The sequence below is a fragment of the Pteropus alecto genome, unplaced genomic scaffold (genome assembly GCF_000325575.1).
Source record: "Pteropus alecto unplaced genomic scaffold, ASM32557v1 scaffold115, whole genome shotgun sequence".
NCBI classification, from domain to species: domain Eukaryota; kingdom Metazoa; phylum Chordata; class Mammalia; order Chiroptera; family Pteropodidae; genus Pteropus; species Pteropus alecto.
The window spans coordinates 4,101,633-4,124,577 of NW_006436814.1; the positions used below are offsets into that span (position 1 = coordinate 4,101,633).

The window sequence follows — 22,945 nt, forward strand, 5'->3', positions numbered from 1 at the left end:
GAATGTAGAATCAGAGGCATTGTTAATGAAACTGGAGCAGAGCCTTGAAAAGGGAAAGTGATTTCACTTTGATACTAGAAATAGCAGTATGTTTTTTTTTGCCAGTTTTAGCCAAGGTGGCTAGCTAATAAATTAGACAATAGCCAGTATAACATTATCCAGAATAAAAGCTACCATTTATTGAGTCTTAGTATAAACCAGCTGCTGTATGAAACATACTATATACATTTGCTAATTTAATCCTCATTTCAATAGAGGTAAGTACTCTTATTAGTTTGATTTTTGTGTATGAGGAAACTGAGGCTATCTTCAGCCCAGATCTTTCCTCTGAGCTCCTGTTCTTGATATCTCTCGCCTATTTCACATCTCCTCTTAGATGCCTGAGGCCCCTCAAACTTCACCGGTTCAAGATCTACCTAATAATTCCACCCCAGGACAGAGATACTTCAGTGGTTCCCGTCTTAATGAATGGCTTCACTGTGCATTCAGCTGAAACCTAGAGGTTATCTTTGGGAGTTCTCCCTTTTTATTTTGCTTTCCATATTTAAGCCTTAGTCTCTAAGTCTTGTAACTTTTACCTTTAAAAAAAATTCTACCTACTTCTCACCACCACCCTAGTCCAAGCTGGTAGCACCTCTACCTTGCACTAATTACTTCAGCCTCTCAATCCACTGACCTACCCCACCCCCACCCCCACCTCCACGCAGCTAGAGAGATCTTTTCTAAATGTATATATGTCATCCTGCTGTTTAAAATGCTTTAGCAGCTGGAAGACCCTTCATTGTCTGGCCACTCCCCCCCTCCCCAGCTTCATTTTATACCACTTCCTCTTATTCTGTCCCTTAGGTGCTAAATTGGACCTTTTTCATTCCTTACACTCACCAGGCTTTTTTTTTTTTTTTCTGCAGGGCCTTTGCACCTGCTCTTCTGTCTACCTGGAATGTTCTTCCTGGCCCTCACTCTCTGCTTATCCTTTAGATCCAATTTTAAGCTTCTTCAGAGAGCTATTTTCTGTCCTCCCTGACAAAGATTACTTCTTATTAAATCTTTTCATGCCACTATGTAACTTCTTATTGGCAGCTGTCACAGTTGCAGCTTTGCTTTTGTTAGTGTGTTTGGTTAGCTTTGGTTAGAAGATGCACTGTGGAAGGTACTGTTTCTGTTTTCTTCATGCCTGCATTCCAGTGCCATGTATAACACCTGGCTTCTCTGACCTTTTTCATACCTCCCATCTCTTGCTAGCTGCTCCCCAAGCACAGTGCCCTTTCACGCGCTCCCCCTCCCCGCCATCCTATTCCTTGGCTATGCTAACCTTTCTACCTCAGGACTTTTTTACCCATCGTTTTTTCTGTCCAGACTCATTGCTTTGATCTCCTGCTCTCTCTTGGCTAGTTCCTTTCAAATGTTACTTCATTAAGAGAAGCCTTTCCTAACTTCCCTGTGTAAGGTAACCCTCACTGAGATCACCTTGTTTATTTCCTTTATAACAACTGCCAGGAGTATAGTTATCATTTTATGCTCTTGCTTATTGTGGTCTCCCCCCACTAGAGTGCAAGCTCCCTGAGAGCAGAGACTTTGCTTTGCTTTTCCATCAGGTAACACAGCCCCTAGAATAGCGCTATGTCAGGCACTTAGTGAATATTTGTTGAAGGAATGAATGAACATACCCGGTTAGAACAGGATTCTAACTTAATCAAATTCACATGCCTGTAAAATCCATGTTCTTAATTTAATAGTTTTTTTAATTGATCAACATAATGCTGACAGCACAATATGAAAATTAGCCACGTGCTATGTGCATTGTTCTTTAAGCACTTTTACATAAATTAACTCATTTTACCCCCGTTTTGAGCAGCACAGAGAAATTAAGTAATTTGCTTAAGATAACACAGCAGAAACATGGCAGAACCAACCAAGATTCAAACACAGCTAGTCTTAATCTGCAGCTCACACCTCTATCTTCAGATCTCTGCTCAGGTATCACCTTTCGTAAAGCTGATCATGAACACCTTACAGAAAAATAGTCTTCCCTTCACCAACCCTACCCACATTCCCTCTCCTTATTATCCTGCATTAGTTTCTTCAGGTAGTGCTTATCATCACTTGATGTGTGTGTTTGTCTCTCCCCCTTCAGTAGAATGTCATTCCAAGAGAGCAGGAACATTGGCTGTTTTGCTACCGACCTATCCCCAGTGCGTAGAGCAGGGACTGGGATGCAGTTAGCACTTTATGCATACTCACTGAATGAATAAATGGTTACTGCTTTTCCTCAAACGAACCATACTTCTCATGGTAGCTGCATAGACATGTGCCAGTCTACTACTGCTGTTTCACAATTGTTTGCATTGTTCGAAGTTTTTTAGCAAGACTTTACAGCATCTCTCCTTGACTTCTCTCCCCACAAATTTACTGCCTATGGTCACTAAACTTCACTTACAATACAGAAGCTCTTAAGGTGTCCTCTTAACCATTCTCCACATCTAGGCAAGAGGATAGAGTGAAGCAAGAGCGGCTTTGATGTTGATGGGTTGTCTATTCCATAAGCCGCTCATACTGCCCTATGGCAGAAAAATCAATTGAGGTTTAAGTATCTGAGATGTGTAAAAATGTTTCATAGCCAGAATCGCAATACTTTATCTGTTACTTCTCATTTAAAGTTTGTTCTCCATTTATATGAGTTGTAAATCATTGCTGCTTTTATTAAACACCAAGGAGAATTTATCTTCACTGATTTTTGTATTAAGTTCATGTTCTTCTTTATCCCCTGAGGTCATCCTTTGTTTATTGATTTTTATGTATTGTGTGATGTCATAATGGACTGGCTCCTTAAAGATGTTTACATACATTTAGAACATGCCATTTAAAAATTTGTCTTTTTCTCGATGCAAGTAACCGGCCAGCCTTTCACATAACTTCACTTTTGCCTGCTCTTAGATTAAATTCAAACATAAATTGATGTCACAGCAACTGAGGTGAGAAGTAACGGGTTATGAAATAAAACAAATTTGAAAATGAGGAATGATAAATAATATTTGACTGTAGTAAAAGAAAAAGTGTTCTAAACAGTTTTTTAAATTTTAAAGAGGGAAATTTGCCCATCTTTAATTCTATGAACAATTTCTACTTTGGAACATAGAAAGAGTTTTTTTTTAATGTTAATTTTTTTTTTAAGTCGAGATATAATTGACATATAACATTGTATTAGTTTCAGGTGTATAACATAATGATTTGATATATATATACATACTGCAAAATTATTACCACAATAAATCTAGCTAACACCCATCACACATAACCACAATTTTTTTCTTGCGATGAGAACTTTTTAAGATCTACTGTTTTAGCAACTTTTAGATGTTTAATACGTTATTGTTAACAATAGTCAGGAACGTCTCCTGGACATATTTGTCTTATAACTAGAAGTTTGTACCTTTTCACCTGTTTCTCCCTCCCCCACCTCTGGCAACCACCAGTCTGTTCTCTATCTGTCTAAGTTGTTTGGTTTTTTTTTTTTTCCAGATGCCACATGTGAGAGAGATCTTCCCTTATTATTTTTCAAATGACTTGGTCTTCCTTACAATGTACATATACAATTCAGAGATTTTCAATTTAGTGCTCACCCTTTTTTATAAAAATGTCTTTTTCTATCGATCTTGCTACTTCCCCTTACCTATGGACCCCTTTCCTTTATTCATACTAGTAGCCTAGTGTTTCTCAAAGTGAGCCTGAGGGTTACCTGCAACAAAATCCCCTGAGGACCTTTATTAATTGTATAGATTCTGTGTGTATGAGGAGCTTCCTGGTTATTCTAATATACACTAAAGTTTGTTTTAGTCAGTGAACCCCTCTACCTTTCTGCGAGCCCCTCTTGGCTGTTCTGAACTCCCGTTTGCAGCTTGATGTTAAGTGTTGTATATACCTGCCTTCTGTACCTCCTAGGAACTTACTGACTGCTCTGACAGTCCCTGAATCATTTCCATTTTCTGTTGTCTTCACTCTATTTCCACTTCTGATCTTCGCCTCCGTAAATTTCAGTTCCCTTTCTCTTTTCCGTCTCCAGCACCAGCGTACTTCTGGATGAGGATCCAAAATTCTTTCCCTGCTCTTCTTTCTTCTCTACATTTTTTTCTTTTGGAAATGTCTCCAGTTCTCACAACTTCAATAAGACTCCCAAATGTCTTTCTCCAGTTCTTTACCTTATCTGAGTTCTGGTCTATAGCTTGAATTGTCTACTAGTTATTTCTAATTGCACATCCCACCGCCATTTCAAACTCAAAATTGCTAAAACTAAATGGATCACTTCTACCCCTAAACCAAGCTTTTTTTCTTTCACTTTGATTATCCAGTAATATTATTTGTTTTAATTGCAGGCTCTTCAGCAAAAGCCCTTGTCAGTTTAAAAGGTAAGAATCATAGCATGATCATTTAGGTATGACATAAACTAGAAATTTAATTCATGAAAGTAATTTGGATATAGTGTTTCTTTTTTTTTTCTACGTTATAATTCATTATTGATTTTTACTAATGATAATTTTAAATTCATATGCCATTACAAGAGAATTGGTCCTTGGCTATTAGAAATTATTAAGAAAATTTCTCCCCAGAATTACTGATTAAAGAACTTTCTAACTATAATATTCCACACAGATCTTAGTAGATTTAAAGCATTTATTAAACAATTGTGCTAAGCTGTATTTTTGCATAATAGTTTATTTTTTATGAATCCTGCTTTTTAAATAATAATGCAAGTCTTTTAAAATAAAAGAATGATAGTAATTTTCTTTTTCTAAGAAAAAAGTTAGACATGTTCTTTGGTCTTGTTATTTCTTTCTATAAGTACATTAGACCAACCCTCTTAATATAATATATTTTGAAATTTTACCTCTTGAGCAAGATTCTACTGGGTAAGTAAATTTGGAATGAAGCTAGATATTCTCAAGTGTTCATTAGTACTTCTAGTTTTTAAAACTACTGTGCTGTGCTTTGGATTGGTGATTTACCAAATTAAATTCTTCTGGCTCGAGAACACTTATCTTCCAGAGTTATCCTAATTTCTTTACCTACCGAGATAAACCCCATCCCACCTCTTTTCTTTTGTAAGTATTAAAATATACATCTGAAAAATTTTGTTGTTTTTTTCCCCAATATTAGAATCATTTTTCTATTTTAAAAAATATATATAGGTGATATAAATTTTCTATAGAAAAAAATTACAAAATGCTGATAAGCAACTGAAAGGAAACAAAAATAACTATGTTGGATATATTCATCCCAGTTTTCTATGTCTCATGCTATATAAACACATCCTTTTTATAAAAATTGAACTCACCCTTTATTTTCGTAATATCTCTAATTGATTGAATCTTTCCTATTGCATACAACTCTGAAGATATTTCTTTGAATTAAGGAAAACCGAAATGCGACACATTTCATTTTTAGATATCAGGAGTTTCATATATTGAAGCAGAAAACATTTAGAAATATGCTCTAAATACAAGATTAGAAGGAGCTTTTTCCATTGCCCTTCTTTCAATCAGATTATACTTACGGGGTAATTCTTGGCAAATTAGAATAGAGGAATTATTAAAAACCAAAAATAAAGAAAGAAGCCATGCATGTTTTAATAAGAAAATTTAATACTTTCAAGATGCATTGCTTTGTCAAATTATTTAAAGAGTTTGAAAAAATTATGGTCAATGTATTTTTTTCATATTGGTAAATATTTCAGATATTGCTGTTATTAAAAGCAGTGTTCACAGTATGACATCCTTTGACCTCAACTTAAATCTTATTAGTAATAATTATTTATTGCAGAGGGAAGCTTATCTAACACATGGAATGAAAAGTTCAGTTCTTTACAAAAAACACCTGTTTGGAAAGGCAGGAATACAGGCTCTGCTGTGGAAATGGTAAGGAATTAGTTTTTCTTACACTTTAGAATATGATAGCTAAATTGTCTGTATTGTCATGTGCAAATTCTTACAGGACAGTAAAAAATTTCCAGGGTTTTTCCCCAACTCCAAACATTTGAGTCTTTATGTGTCATTGAGCAGTATTTGATCATATTTAGATAAATAATTTGTAGCCTAGGATAATCTGGTCATCATTAAGCATTTGTTAAGTAATTGTAGTTTCTTTAAATAGGCAAAGACAAAAAACTCCAACAACCCCAAATCATATTTTTTTAGTATATGTGCTGCTGAAGTGACCACCAAATCATATTTTTTTAGAATGTAAAAAATTTTACATAGCTCTTATTCTTTACAAAAAGATATATAAATAAATGGTAAGATGTTGAAAGATCTTGTGTGATAAGGTATTAAAATCTTTTGTAGGTCAAGTGTAAGTACATTTAGGGTTGAAAAGTAGAGATAAGCTTATAGTTAGCATAACCAATGATTTAGGGGGCCTCTGCTCCTCCCCTGCCCAGCCAGGTAGCTAGGAGGTTTTAGGGTTCAGTCATGAAACAAACCTGGACCTGGGATAAACAGCAGTGGTCTGGACAGCTGGCCATAATGCAAGCACAGGACTTTTCACACTGTATCTGTTCTATCACCATCATTCCCTTCCTCCTCTGTCAGGGGAAGGGACTTCCTGTCAGGGCTATGGAATGTTGAGACTCTCAGTGTGTTTAACTTCAGAGATCCATAGCCTTGAACCAACTGGATGCTGCCCGTATGTGGTTAGCCCTCCCTCTGCACCTGCCTCCCTTCCAACTAGGCATGAAGCTCTGTCTTGAATGATGGAGAAAGGACTTGAGAAAGGATGTGGGTACTATTAGGATATTATTTCTGTCCTCTATGAAGGAAGCCTCTGAATCTAGGATGGACTGTAAAAATTTTCATGTTAGAGACTGTTAAATGTATGAAGTTTTTTGGGTACTTAAAAATTCTTTAGTTCTATACATATTTATCAAGTATCTGTTAAAGGTATCTCGTATTTTTATTTACAAATGTACATTCACTTAATTTTCGAGAGCAGATATAGTGTAATATTATATACATTTAGATTTACCATCTACAGTAATTTAGTAACTTTGTCCCAGCCCAGCCCTATGCAACAGATGCATCATGAGATACACCCAGTTGGTACTAATGCAAACATTAACATAATGAGAACTGGAATTTCCAGAACTTATTTTCCTATCTTCACCATTACAGGCTGCCAGTGTACTAAGGAGACCTGGATTCTAGTTTAATCATCAGCTAGGTGTTTTGTTTGTAAACAGTTTGCATAAATATGTATCTTACTACTTTCTAAATATACGATTATTTATATTTGACTTTATGTACTTTGTATTACCCATACTTCATCCTTCTATACTTCTGATAATCCAGAGTTAGCTGGATTATTCCAAGTATAGAATTATATTTTGGAACAAAGATGGGAAGTGTTCAGCCTTTTCATTAAATAAAAAATTTCTGTCATAGCCTTTCAGAAATTCAAAACGAAGTCGACTCTTTTCTGATGAAGATGACAGACAAATAAATACAAGGTCACCTAAAAGAAACCAGAGGGTTGCAATGGTTCCACAGGTATGTGTGGGCTGAAATTTTGTTTTTATGTGATAGAAAGTGAGCAATTGCTCAGAGTAATACAGTTTATATTTATTCTGTTACATTTCGAATAACAAGTTCTTTAAATCGGTGCTCCAGTTCAGCTCCTATTTTACATACCTAGAAAAGGCCATTATTTTATCAATGGATTTTATTTTATTATTTTATTTTTTTAATGCCTACAGCACCTGGATTCCTAGGTGGTCTCCCATCCAAGTACTCACCAGGCCCAGTCCTGCTTAGCTTCCGATCAGACGAGATCGGGCACGTTCAGGGTGGCATGGCCGTAGACTTTATTGATGAACTTTAAATCAAAGTAGAAAGCCAGTCCTCAGCCTTACAAATGCACACTTTTCTTTTAAGCATGGATATAGCAGACATTATGAAAATGAACTGGGCAATGTGGAATGAGTTTGGAGTTTAAATGGGACTAAGAGGAGAACTCTCCTTTATCACTGAGGGAAGGATGTTGAAGACTCCTTTATCCAGAAGAGGAAAATATGTAGCATGAAATCATATCTCCTTTTTCATTTTTGGCATCTTTTTAAAGTCATAGTGGACATGTAAGAATCAAAGGAATGAATGAAAATTAGATAAAGAAATATTAACTTTAAGAATAATGTAATTCTTCTTATCAAATTTTTGATAGTTATTCCCTACTTCCCTTTCATTTTTTTCAAAAATGTTATGAGATTTTCTAGTAGAATGGGCCATAGTAGAGGGGATTTTCTCAACCAAGGAAGGATTAGGCACCAAATAAAGTTATGACCAGCAATATACCCTACCAGAAAAATTTGTTTTAAACCCAAAAAGCTCTGACATATCTTTATGATAATTTCAAATAGTAAAATATGTTCATGTTCTATAAAATGAACAAAAAGGTATTTTGACCTTTTTTTTAACATCAAGGACAAATGTACATAAGGATCTAAAATTCAATTTTAAAAAATGGAAACTAATAATAACGTGCATTGCTTAACTTGGTAGGTGTTGCATACAGAGTTGAATGAATATCAGAAATAGTTAAATAACTATTTCTTGCATTGACTTTAGAAGAGCTGTGTTATTAGGATAATTTGAATGACTGTTTAGATTTTTTAAATTTTCAAATGTGGATTTTTTTAAATTTTTTTTTCAAGCATACAGAAAATTTTCAAGCATACAGAAAACCCTGGTCTTTATGACTATAAAACCATCCTGCCCCAGCTCTACCCACTGCCTTCCTCCCTAGGTACCTCATTCTTTCTAGGACTATTTTACAAAGTCCTTTCTACTTCTGAGCAACACAGAGCAAACATAAGACAAACATAATATGAGATGACTTCTGAGTTTTCTCTTTTCTTGACTTAACATGCCTAGTTCTTTCAATATTTATTTACCATGGCATAGCTTGTTCCCTTACTGTCCTAGTCACGTCCCTTAAATCTCTTGTGTTCTGTGTGTTTCTTTAAACCACACAGTCTAGAGCTGAAAAATTAGCAAAAATCAACTTCCATTGAGTTCTTAATATATAGTACATCCTGTTCTAAGCACTTCATACATATTGCTTTGATTTACTCTTCGGCAATGCCGATGACCTAGGTTACTACTATGTTATTTCCCATTTTTCAGATGAGAAAACAGACACAGAGAAATGTCTTGCTAGGAAGTGAAGGCTGGTACTAAAATGGCAGGCATCCTTTCTCCAGAGCCCGGCTTTTTTTTGTTTGTTTTAACAGCTTTATTGAGATAATAATTCACATGTCATACCATTCACCTATTTAAAGTGCCCAATTCAGTGGTTTTAATATATGCACAGTTGAGCAACTATTACCACAACCAATTTTAGAATGTTTTCATCACTCCAAAAGAAACCCTGTACCCAGTAGCAATCACTTTCCATTTTCCATGGTATGAATAAACCCTTAGATGTGTAATTGCTACAATAATAAAATTTAAACTTTGGAATATACTACCAAAAGTCTATTCATAAAAGTTGAAATAATTTATATTTCCAATAACAATTTGAATGTATTTCCTCACGCTCAACAAGGGATCTTTAATACAGTTTTATATCCAGTGAGCTACAAATACCTCATTAAAAAATCTGGCAAATAACTCATTGGAAAGAAAAATAGCACCTTTTCTGATAATATTTTATAATAGTTTGTGTTTATGCTTAACAACTCCCAGTAAACAAAAAATTTTTTTACATGAAAAAGTTAATTTTTTAAGTACAATGTGGTTATCTTGACCTGAATTCTGGTACAGAAAAAGGGCATTAGTGGTAAAACTGGAGAAATCCAAATAAAGTTTGCAGTTTACAGTATTATACTAATGTTAATTTCTTGGGTTTGATAAACCATGGTTATATGAGATGTTAACATTAGGGAAAGCTAAGTGAAGGACGTATGAGAACTTGTTACTATCTTTACAACTTTTCTATAAATCTACAATTTTTCCAAAGTAAAAAGTTTATAATAAAAAAAAGTTAATTTGACCTATACCTACCCTCCATAGCTACTTCCCTTATCCACTGGTAACCACTGTGATTAGCTTGATGATTCTTTTTGACCTTTTTAACACTTCTAAGACTATATATTTATAGAAAATATTTGATATTGTTTAATATATGTAATTTAAAAATTACATTTATAGAATCATTTTCATGACATTGTAGCATACATCATTCTGTAATTTATTTTTTTCACTGAAAAGTCTGTTTTTGAGACCTGGCCATGCTGATCGATTTAGTCAGCTGGCTAACTGGTTGAAAAGGAAGGGGAGGGGAGAGGTGGAAGAGAAGAAAGAAGAAAATTCTGGCTTCAATATTTCATTTTTTTTACTGTTATATAGTATTCAAATTTATGATACCATAATTTATTTACAAATTCTCTTATTTATGGGCATTTAAGTGGTTTCCAAGTTTTTACTATTACAATGCTGTAATGAATCCCAGGCATGCCTAAAATGTGGAATTGCTGAGTCATAGGATATGCACATTTGAAAATTTTTAAGTGTTGCCAAATTATTCTCCAAGGATATTATACTGGTTTATACTTTCTACCAACAATGTATCATAGTGCCTATTTTTTCAAGTGCTTGCCAGCTCAGTATATAATCAAACATCCAAATTTTTCTAATCTAATAATAGCATCTCCCTTGTTTAGTCGACATTTCATCTGTGAGTGATGTTGTTTAAAAACTATTTTTTTCCTTTCCTCTAAACTGTTATGTATTTTTCCCATTTTCCATTAGATTGTGGTTATTTTCTTATTAGCTTGTAAGAATTTTGTATGTATTAAGACTATTAGCCTTTGGCTGTTTATATTGGTTGTACTTTTTTTCAGAGTTTGTACTTTGTCTTCTGACTTTGTTTCTACATTTTTCACCATGCAGGATTGAAAAAAGTTTTAAGACTCAAATAGAACTATCTTTTCTCTTTATGAGTTCTTGAGTTTATGCTCAGAAAGACCATCCCTAATCTAAAATTTATAGTTTGAGAATTTTGTCATATTTCTTCTTTTGCTTTTTTGATGTTTAAAATTTTAATCCATCTGAATTTATTTTGTAGTAAGGAATGAGGTAAGACTGCAACCTAATTTTTTTCCAGAGGACTACTAGTTTGTTCTGGTAACATTTATTGAGTAATCCATCATTTATACATTGATTTACAATGCTGCCTACATCACAAACTAATATCCTGTATATATTTGGGATTATTTCTAGATTTTCTGTCTCTTTGTATCCTCTATGTCTCTGTTGTACTAGTGTCAAATTGTTTTACTGTGGTGTTATATCGTGTGTTAATGTCTGATAAGACATTATTAACTGTTCTTTTTTTAGATTTTCCTAAGTGTTCTTGCAAATTTTTTCCATGTCAATCTCGCACATTTCTTAAGTGTATTCCTAGGTATTTAATACTTTGTTCTTGTCATTTTTGCTGTCATAAACAGGATATTTCTTCTGTTTTATTGTTTAACCAGTTCTCATTAACATATAGAAAAAAGTGGTTTTTTTAAGATACTGATTTTTGTATATCAGCTTTGTATTCACCATTTTAAATTATCTTATTATTTGTAATGGTTATAGTCGACTTTCTTGAGTTTTCTGGGGCAGTCATAACACCTGCAAACAATGATAGTTTTTTCTTCTTGCAGTTTTATTCCTCTTATCTAATTGGCTAAAACCATCAAAACAACGTTAAAAAATTAGAGGTGATAGTCAACATCTTTGTCATATTTATCACTTTAATGAGAATGTTTTTAATACTTTAACATTGAGTACAATGCTGACTTTTGGGTTCGAGATATGATTTTGTTTCTTTCAGATAAATACCCAGAAGTGGAATTGCCGGATCATATGGTAGTCCTATTTTTAATTTTTTGAGAAATGTGTTCTATAGATTAAGAAAGTATCCCTCATTGATTTTTATGTTCTAACTAAAGATTTGTCAATTTTGTTGTCCTTTTCAAAGAACTTTTGATTCCATTGATTTTTCTCTGTTGTTTTTCTGTTTTCTATTTCATTTATTTCTGCTCTAAACTTTATTTTTTTCCTTCTGCTTGCTTTGAGTTTTCTTTGCCTTTTTTGCCTAGTATCTTAAAATGGAAGGATAGGTTATTTGTGATCTTTCTTCTTTTCTAATATAGGCATTTGTCCTATAAATTAAACTTTCCTCCAGGTATTACTTTAGCCATATCATTTAACTTTTGGCATTTGTGTTTTTTCAGTTGTTCTCTCTATTTCTATTGCATTAAGAGTTGTTTTAATGCATATTGAATTTTATCAGATGTCTTTAGCATCAGTGAAGGTGATCATATGATTTTTATTGCTTTGATTTATTGATAATGGTGAGTTACATCAACAGTTTTTTAATACTGGACCATCCTTGCATTTTTGACATAAATTCTATTTGATTATGTTGTGTTCTTTTGATGTTCTTATGGTATTTATCTGGTAACATTCTTTTTTAGAAAAAGCTTTTTTTCAATTGAGATATTTTGTATTGCTTTCAGGTATACAATGTACTAATTTCATATTGGTATATATTCCAAAATGATCACTACAGTAAGGCTAGGTAACATCTGTCAGCACAGTTACAAAAATTTTTTCTTATAACAAAAACTTTTAAAATCTCTCTTAATAACTTTTAAATATGCAATACAGTATTATTAACTATTGTAACCATTCTGTATATTACATCTCCATGACTTATTTATTTTGTAAGTGGAATTTTCTACATTTTGACCCATTTTGCCCATCCCCCACGTCCTGCCTATAGCAACCACCAATATGTTCTCTGTATCTATGAGTTTGGTTTTGGGTTTTTTGTTTTTTTTTTTTAATTTTAGATTACACATATTAGTGAGATCATAATAGTGTTTGTCTTTCTCTGTCTGATTTACTTCACTTAGCATAATACCCTCAAGGTTTATTCGTGTTGTTGCAAATAGCCAAGATTTCATTCTTTTTTTATGGTTAAATAATAGACCATTGTATATATATATACACCACACTTCTTTTATTCTTTCATCCATTGATAGAGACTTAGGTTGCTTCCATGTCTTGGCTATTGAAATAATGCTTCAGTGAACATGGGAGTACAGATATCTTTTCGAGATATGATTTTGTTTCTTTCAGATAAATACCCAGAAGTGGAATTGCCGGATCATATGGTAGTCCTATTTTTAATTTTTTGAGAAACTCTTACTGTTTTCCACAGTGGCTGCACCAATTTACATTCCCGTCAGCAGTGCACAAGGGTTCCCCTTTTCTTCACATCCTCACCAGCACTTCTTGTTTCTTGTCTTTTTAATAATATCCATAGAATGTATAATTTTAAGAGGTTTTGGATTGATTCAAATTCAGAAAGCATTAACATACAGCATATTTTTACATTTATTAAGAGCTGTTTTCCCATTCTAATTCAGTAGGATTGCTATTAAGGGATTCCATGTCTTCAGATACTGTGCTCATTTTTTAATCAAATTGTTTTTTCCTGTTGTTGTATAAGTTCTTTATCTATGTTGGATATTAATTCCTTTTCAGATAATATGACTTAGAAATGTTTTCTCCCATTCTGTAAGTTGCTTTTTCATTTTGTTGATCGTTTCCTTTGCTGTGCAGAGCTTTTTAGTTTGATGTAGTCCTACTTGTTAATTTTTGCTTTTGATACCTTTGCTTTTCAGTGTCTAATCCAAAAAATCATCACCTAGACCATTGTCAAGGAGCTTACTACCCATGTTTTATTCTGGGAGTTTTGTGGTTTCAGGTTTTACATTCAAATCTTTAATGTATTTTGAGTTAGTTTTTGTGCATGGTACAAGATAGTGGTCCAGTTTCATTCTTTTCCATGTGTCTGTCTAGTTTTCCCAAAACCATTTTTTGAAGAGACTGTACTTTTTCCATTGTATATCCTTGGCTCCTTTGTCATAAATTAATTGACCACATGTGTGGGTTTATATTTGGGCTCTCTCTTCCATTCATTTGATCTATGTATCTGTTTTTGTGCCAATATCCTACTGTTTTGATATTACTGTGGTTTTGTAATGTAGTTGGAAATCAGAGGGTGTGATACCTCCAGCTTTGGGTATTTGGGATCTTTTGTGGTTCTATACTAATTTGGGGATTGCTTGTTCTGTTTCTCTGTGAAAAATACAACTGGAATTTTAATAGGGATTGCATCGAATCTCTAGATTGATTGTTTTGGGTAATATGGACATTTTAACAATATTAGTCCTTGCAATTTATAAACAGAATATCTTGCCAAGCATTTTAAAAATTCATAGGAATGAGTGATGTTTTCTGAGCTTTTATTTCATTATACTTTGGCAGATTTTATTATCTGTGTTGTGTTGTCTTTATAAAAATTGTTGGGAACCTTTTTTACTTCCTCAGTGATTTGAAACATTTAATAGCATTGGAGTTACGATTTGATACAGAATTCTCTGGTGAAACCTTCTGGGCCTATTGCTTGCTTGCATGTTTTCTCTTACTCTCTCAATAGTAGCTGAGTCCTTACTGTTTTTTTCTGGCCCAAGAACTCTAAAAATATTTCTAACAGGTATCTTCTTCTTGCATACCTTAATTGAAATTGTACTGAAGTGCAAACATGGTGGGGGGTAAATATTTCACATTCCTTACCAGAATATGTTATGAAACTGGAGGCTTTGTCAGAATTAATTAGAATATTTATTTGTTAAATGATAACAAAAATACTATGTCGAATGTTGTTGAATCTTTTTGAGTACTTAACCACAATTTACCTTTTTACAAATATATTCAGTGTGATAGATGTGCATTTTTATTTAATGGAACTGTTGTTAATCTCTGTTTTTATTGTATAGAAGTTTACAGCAACAATGTCAACACCAGATAAGAAAGCCTCACAGAAGATTGGTTTTCGGTTACGTAACCTACTCAAGCTGCCCAAAGCACATAAATGGTGCATATATGAGTGGTTCTACTCAAATATAGATAAGTATGTATCATGGCTCATATCACAAATATTACCTGAACCAAAAATTTGTTTTTAAAACTTTTTCAAACATACAGTCTTTTCTCTAAGTTTAATTTAATCCTATTTTTTTCCTAAATTCCTTTTTCTATTCCTCATTCTGGTTTAATCCATTTTCATTTCTCATGGTTTTCTTCCCCATTCCTTCTTTTGGGAAAGGAGTTGTTATAGATTTTTGTGAAAAATAAAATGAAAGTATAATTTCTGTATTATAATTTATAAAGACTATGGAGTGGAGGTACCCTAAAACAAAGCACCAATTTTTGCAATGAACGAGACTTGTTTTATAAATCTTGAAATTTTAAGTGTTGATATAATAGTAGAGAAACAGTTGATTCAATGAGATTTTTAGGATAGTATTTACACATTTTAGTTATATTGAAATAAATATTGAAATAAAACATTAAGAGATTTGGGTTAAATCCGATTATTCAACAACAGAAGTTACTGAGGAAAAATTCTGATTTCTAATCCATGCCAGTTGTTGGTGCTTGCTTTGCTGGCTACTTATCTTTACTTTCCTTCTCTGCTTTCCAAACCTACTCTCCAAACCATTACCTACTCTGATGCTTGCAAATCTCATGAACATTCACATTTAAGCCCAAGATATTCAGGTATCATTCATTGCTAAGACTGGTTCCTGGTTGCCCAAACTCATGAATGAAATCGTTTTATTTTTGTCCACAGATTTTCCATAGATTTAGGAGAGTTCTCAGGGTACCGTAGTGTGATCTGAGTTCTTCTGGAATTCTTAAGAATTAATATGACCTTCTAGAATCCTCCAGTTTTCCAAAACTGATTTAATCTCAAAGAGGTCTCCTTGGTGATGGTATTACCTTTAGGGCAGATATTTTGTAGCTAACATTGTCTGTCCTCCCCAGATATAATGCCAGTGCCAGGATAGCCTCCCAGAGGATACACTCCTGTCGGAGATTTAACAAAAATCAGTGTCTTCTGGACACCTCAAGCACAGACAATATTGCCTGAGTAACTTTTACACATTGTTTCACAAATGCCAAGGATTTAGTTTAGTTTAGCACTTTGAATGTGTGTACCTGTTGTGTGTTTTGAGTAGAAGTGAAAGTTTGGCATTTTGTTTAGTATTGAAAATCATAATGCATGTTTTGAATTTTATGTCTCTTAAGTAACATATTGTATATTAACCATTAAAATACCATTTCTATTTTATAGACCACTCTTTGAAGGTGATAATGACTTCTGCGTATGTCTAAAGGAATCTTTTCCTAATTTGAAAACGAGAAAGTTAACAAGAGTAGAATGGGGGAAAATCAGGCGGCTTATGGGAAAACCACGGAGGTAAAAACAATGTTGTTGTTTAAAATAAAATCAGTAAGTTGGTAGTATTGTTACTACACTGAATTTTTTAAGCTTCTAAAGGACAAGTCCCAACACATAACTTTTCAGAATAATGAATTATATGTTAAATATATCCTGTTAACCAACTTTAATGTAAGGGCCTTTTATACTTATACATCTTATAATTAATTGTGCAATCTCATTTTTGTTCACATCACAAACTTTGAATATAATTTTGTTATATATAATTGTAGCCCATTGTGTTCCAAAAATATTTAAGAATGCACTAAAAAATACTTAATGAAGCTATAAGGTTGTACATACATTGTTATCTTTTGTTAAACTTTTTATCACCTCAAGAGCCTTCTCACAAAAAAGAAAAAAAAAGCCTTCTCACAGTGTATATTTTACTTTATATCAAAACAAATCAAGTGACTCTATCTAATATCTAATTACTTTCTGAGAATTACTTTTCATGTGAAATGACTTTTCCTTTTCCAGTGTTATCCAGATTTCCAACACATCACAAAACCTTATATTACTTTTGAGTAGAATCTTGAAATGTATTAAAGGATTGGATCGTTAATTCTCATAGTATGTCTATCCGCCTAATAAAAGCATGTACAGGGTTTTAAATAATGGGAAATAGTCAAGAAAGACCTAGAAATATAAAATGACGTGAACAAGTAGAAATGGAGTTTAGTTTTAATGATTTCTGGAGATAGTGATGAAATGTAAGGATAAATTTTAATTGAACTGATAATAGTTCGTTTTATTCCTTGTATTTAATGGTGACCTTGCTGATGATGTTTTTAAGATTTCCTTCATTTACAAGAACAATTAAAATTTGATGTGTTAGTGTGTTTCATACTGGTAATGTATGGCCTTTGGTAATTACTTCAGGAAGTTTTGGGGTTTTTTTTGATATAACGTGTTTAAGCTAATTGAGCTGCACTATTTCTGATTATTGTCCATCAGAATGAGATATTAGCCACTATTTATTTTAGTAATGTGTTATAATTCTGTAGTTTGTTTAAGAGTATCATTATTATATTTCTATTTTTAATTTATCCTCAATTAGCTTACCATAACATTGCTTAATCTTATAGTCTTTTACTTCATCAAGGCTAGTTAACAGTTAAAAATCTTTATTTTCAATGAAAGTTTGTAGTTTTTCTTTTCTCTGAGGAAGTCCAGGTATAATACAAATTATTGATAACAATAAACTTTTAAAATATTCTTTAAAAAAAAGAGAGATAAAATACCAGGAAGGAACTTAACAGGAAATGTGTAGGATACAGATGAGGAAATGTGAAGACATACATGATCTTGGATAAGACTCAAAATCCTAAATTAATCTATAAATTAAAATCAATCTTAATAAAAATATTAGTAGGCCTTTTTTTAAAACTAGATAAACCAATTCTAAAATTCACGTTTGAAAGACGAGAAATCAAGCAAGAAAATCCAGGAAAATTCTAAAGAAGCAAAGTAGTAAAGAGAGACTACATTGATCAGATATTAAAATGGATTATAAAGTGATCATAATAAAAACAGTATGGTCGTGGTGCATGAATAAGATGAATAAAAAAGGAGAGAAAGTCCAGATAGAATCACTAAATTTTATGGGAATTTAGTACATGGTAACAGTGGTTGCATCTGTGGTTGCATAGGGGAGAATGGGGTTAAATTATTTGTTTAATGGATATTGAGATTACTGTTTAGCAATCTAGAGAAACAAGTTGATTTCAAACCTCACACCTTATACCAGTAAAAATTTGAAAAGGTTCAGAGATTTAAATATTTTTAAAATGAAACAGTGAAACTACTAAAGGATCCCACATGAGAGTTTCGCTTAATCTTGAATTGGAAAAGGTCTAACGAGCCCTAAAGCTGGGAACCAAAAAAGAAAATATCAGTAAATTCGATTTCATTAAAAATAAGAACATTAAGCAAAAAACAAACTCATAGACACAAACAATAGTGTGGTGGTTACCAGGGGGGAAGAAGGGTAGGAGGAGGATGAAGAGGGTAATAGGGACCAAATACGTGGTGACAGATTAGACTTTGGGTGGTGAGCATGTACACAATGCAATATACAGATGACAGAATGGTACACTTGAAACTTATATAATGTATTAACCAATGTCCCCAATAAATGTAATAAAAAATAATAATATTCAAAACACTGGGGGAAAAAAACATTTTGCATTGCCTCCCCCCCAAAAAAACCATAAACAAAGTTGAAAGGTAGTTGAAATATTCATAACTTTTATCACAAAGAGCTAATTCTCTAATGTGTAAAGAATGCCTATGAATCGTCAAGAAAAAGACAAAATAACCCATAATAGAAATGATTATAAAGAGACAGTTTGTAGGAAATAAGAAATGGCTCATCTAAATATATGAAGAGTTCAATCTTACCCATAATGAGAAATGCAAAATCAAAATGTGCCGAGATACATTTTTTAATGTATCTCAACTTAAGTTGGCAGTGGTGTGGTGAAATGGTCACTCTTGCTAGTGAGAATTTAAATTTGTATAATTTCTATGGAGGATGATTTGGTAATATCTATCAAATTTACAAATTTCAATACACTTTGACCTAGTACTTCTACCAGTTTATATCACAGAAATACTTGTACATAGGTGAAATGATAGGTACAAAGTTATTTAGTAGGAAAAGATTGGCAACAACTTAATGTCCATTAATAGAAGAATGATTAAAATATGGCACCTGAAATATCTAAAATTTTTTAAGACTAAGCATATTAAGCATTGGTGAGAATATGGGGTAACAGGAACTCTTATACACTGCTAATGGGAATATAAAATGGTGCAACCACTTTTGAAAACCGTTTGGCAGGTGGTTTTTTTTTTTAGGGCTTAATTTTTGTAGAACAGTTTTAAGTTCACAAAAAAATTGAGAGGAAGGTACAGGATTTCTCATATATTCCCCTGCCTCCACACATACATAGCCTGCCCAGTTATCAACATCCACCATCACAGTGGTGTACAGTTATGACAATTGATGAATCTATATCAACATATAATCCCTCAAAGTCCATATTTTACATTAGGCTTCACTCCTGGTGTTGTACATTCTCTGGGTTTTGACTAATGTATAATGACATATGTCCACTATTATAATATCATACAGATATTGTTACTGCCCTAAAAATCCTCTGTGCTCCACCTATTTATCCCTCCCTCCTCTACCCAATCCTGGCAACTGCTGGTCTTATTATCTCTATAGTTTTGCATTTTCAGAATGTCATATATTGAAATCATATGTAGCCTTTTCAGATTGGCTTCTTTCACTTAGTAATATATATTTCAGGTTACTCAATGTTTTTTCATGGCTTGATAGCACATTCTTTTTGTCACTGAGTAATATTTCATTATCTGGATGTACCATGGTTTATCCATTCACTCTTTGAAGGACATCTCAGTTGCTTCCAAGTTTCGGCAATGATGAATAAAAGTGCTATAAACATCCATGTGCAGATTTTAGTGTGGACATAAGTCTTCAACTCATCTGGGTAAATACCAAGGAGTATTCTTAATAGATCATATAGTAAGAGTATGTTTAGTTTTGTAAGAAACCACCAAACTGTCTTCCAAAGTGGCTGTACCATTTTGCATTCCCACCAGCAGTGAATGAGAGTTCCTATTGCTCCACATCCTTGCCAGCATTTGGTGTTGTCAGTGTTTCAGATTTTGGCTATTATGTGTGTAGTGGTGTGTTGTTTCATCTGTATTTCCCTAATGACATATGACGTAGAGAATCTTTTCATATGCTTATTTGCCATCTGTATACCTTCTTTGGTGATACTAGGCTTCTTTGATTTTTAAAAGGTTAAACACACTGACCGTATGACCCAACCATTCCACTCCTAGGTATTGATTTCAAAGAAATTAAAGCACGTGATACAAAAACATATACACAAATGTTCATGTCAACTTCGTTGTATTTGTACTAGCCCCAAAATGGAAACAACCCAAACATCCACTAGCAGATGAATAGATAATCAAATTGAGACATAGCTATAGAATAGAATACTATTCTCCAATGAAAAGAATTGAACCACTGATATTTACAATACGAATGAATCTTAGAATAACTATGCGAATGAGAGAAGTCCAACAAAAGAGTACATACTAGATGATTTCATTTATATAAAATTTTAGAAAATAGAAATGATAATGACAGAAAGCAACATAGTGATTGCTAGGCAAATGAGGGTATAAGAGTGGAAGGAATGCAAAGTAGGAAAGGCACAAGGAAACTTTTGGGGGTAATTGATGTCTTTATATGTCCATTATCTTGACTATTGTGATGGGTTTATGGATATATATTTTGTGGCATGAAACCTATGTTTAAATATCTTCGGTTCATCATAGAATTTGAAAATATAAGTAAGATAGACCCTAAAAAGAAGAGTAAATTCAGTATTTATACTTACAGGTAGGAAGAATGATTAAACGTTTACACAGTGGCACGTCTCATCTTTTTCATTCCTATAGTAGTATGCTCACTGGGTGACAGGAAAAATGTCATATTCTTCTGAATAGAATATTACAATTGCACTTTGTCCTTATATGAAGACTTGAGATCCAGATGCAGTTTTGTCAAAGGATGGTGAACAAATCTTTCTGCTTTATAGGAAGGAACAATCTAGACTTGCTTACATATCTTTGAGTCTTGCAAGGCCTTGTTTTTAAAAATATGTAAGGGCAACTTGGAAAGGAAACGATTTCTAAGAACTCATTTTTAAACACAGGATTCAAAAGAATGAGATGAAGAGCAAACAATGAGATAGATGGTCTGACTTGAAGTTTTTGTGTAGGCTAGTTATATATGATTTTTGTAATTTATTCTAGATGTTCTTCTGCATTTTTTGAGGAAGAGAGATCAGCATTAAAACAGAAACGGCAGAAAATAAGGCTCCTACAACAAAGGAAAGTGGCGGATCTTACACAATTCAAAGATCTCCCAGATGAGATTCCTTTGCCCCTGGTTATTGGAACCAAAGTTACAGGTAAGTGAAGATAAGCTTGTTAATATTTTGACTTGTAATTTTACACCAGGATAACTTCTCTTAGAGATATGGCTTTTAAATTTAGAAAGCTTAAACTATAGCAATATATTATAGAGGGTTACTGTTTCTTCATCTATGAAGTCTGTTTTTTAAAGTAATTGGAAAAAAGGTATACTAGATCAAAGCAATGCCTAATACAAACGGCCACAAGATGAAATTTTAAATTCACTGGAATGAGTATAGCTATATATTATTTAAATTTAAAATTTTTTAAATTATTCTTTTGCTTCCATATCATTTATTTTCTTTTTCTAACCACTCTCATTCGAATAGTCCACAAATACCATTGTTCTTGTGATCTTTGAGTCTAGAAATAGTCCATTTCTAATGACTCAGTAAAACTAAATTATTCACTAGATAGTTTGCTTAAAATTTTGTAAGGGTATAAATTTTGTCAATTTATAAATGTGATTCTATGTATTCACTTCAGTTATAACATGGAGGGAAAGTACCACCAAAACCTCAAGTTTAAGTTAATCTTCAATAATTCGATAAATTAAAATTACAACTTATATAGTACAGCTGAGTAAGTGGGTTAGTAATTGTACTGAAAGGGTTTGAGAAATGGTTGGATAAATCAGGGCGTTTTTCTGGAGGAAGGGAGCCTGAGATTTTGCGTTTTACCAGACTCTCTTAGGTATTCCCTACCCATTCACGTAGTTTCTCAGTTAGCCAGGGATTTATGGAGAGCTTGCTTATTTCAGCCCTTTCGAGGATGTCTACTTTCCAGAATCTCCCTGTTAAATTTCTGCTGTTCAGCCGCTCACGTCAGCCAGGACTACACGTTGGGCTTACAAAGCTTTGGGTTTTTCTTGCTCTTTTTTGATCGATTTCACCACTTTTAACTGGCAAAGTCACAGGTTTTTACCCCACTGGTCCACATCTAGCCTTCCCCCTTTGGCAACAACACTGCTGGTTTTCATGACCAGCCATCCACTAGGAAAACCATTCTCACCAACCAAGCTGGTGGTGATGGTGGGGGTGTGAACAGCCTTATGCTTAACAGGCCACTGACGTCCCCTGTCCTTACCTGATGCTCTAGCAGTTTTTCAACACTACACATTTCTTAAATGTTTTATGCCTTTGGACCATTTCTATTCCCCCAAAATGGTTGTCTTTGACAGTCTTATACAGGCTTATACTTGTCTTTTGCAGAGAAGAATCACAGATCCTTTCACACTGCCATAACTAGAAGTCCTTTTCTATATTTATATTTTATTCAACTTTATTTATTACCTATATCTTCTATATACTGGTTTACTTTTAATTGATCTGTCAGGAACTGAAAATATTTTAGTCTTCTACAATTATGTATTTTTAACCAATTGATTTTTTAAAAGTTTTGCATTGAATAGTTGTGTTCTATTAAAATGATACTGTGTATTGTACTTTTTTCATCCATATAAAATGTGTCACTTTGCCTAGTTCAATGCCTTAAATGTTATTGTTCTTATATTTTTCACTCATGTGGG

General features: G+C 33.2%; 1 protein-coding gene and 1 pseudogene across 1 annotated transcript in view; one reads left to right on the plus strand and one right to left on the minus strand.

Annotated features, from left to right (window-relative positions):
- The first annotated feature begins 356 nt into the window (after positions 1 to 356).
- The window catches only part of LIN9 (lin-9 DREAM MuvB core complex component), a 43,323-nt gene continuing 20,734 nt past the window's right edge, over positions 357 to 22,945 (plus strand). Inside the window, exons 1-7 of the mRNA XM_015591262.2 lie at positions 357 to 502; positions 4,371 to 4,403; positions 5,815 to 5,909; positions 7,431 to 7,535; positions 14,885 to 15,018; positions 16,246 to 16,371; positions 21,256 to 21,413. Of these exons, the coding sequence (XP_015446748.1) occupies positions 469 to 502; positions 4,371 to 4,403; positions 5,815 to 5,909; positions 7,431 to 7,535; positions 14,885 to 15,018; positions 16,246 to 16,371; positions 21,256 to 21,413 (685 nt within the window). The 5' untranslated portion in view covers positions 357 to 468. The remainder of the gene's footprint in view (positions 503 to 4,370; positions 4,404 to 5,814; positions 5,910 to 7,430; positions 7,536 to 14,884; positions 15,019 to 16,245; positions 16,372 to 21,255; positions 21,414 to 22,945) is intronic.
- On the minus strand, positions 7,733 to 7,848 carry LOC112481731 (annotated as a pseudogene).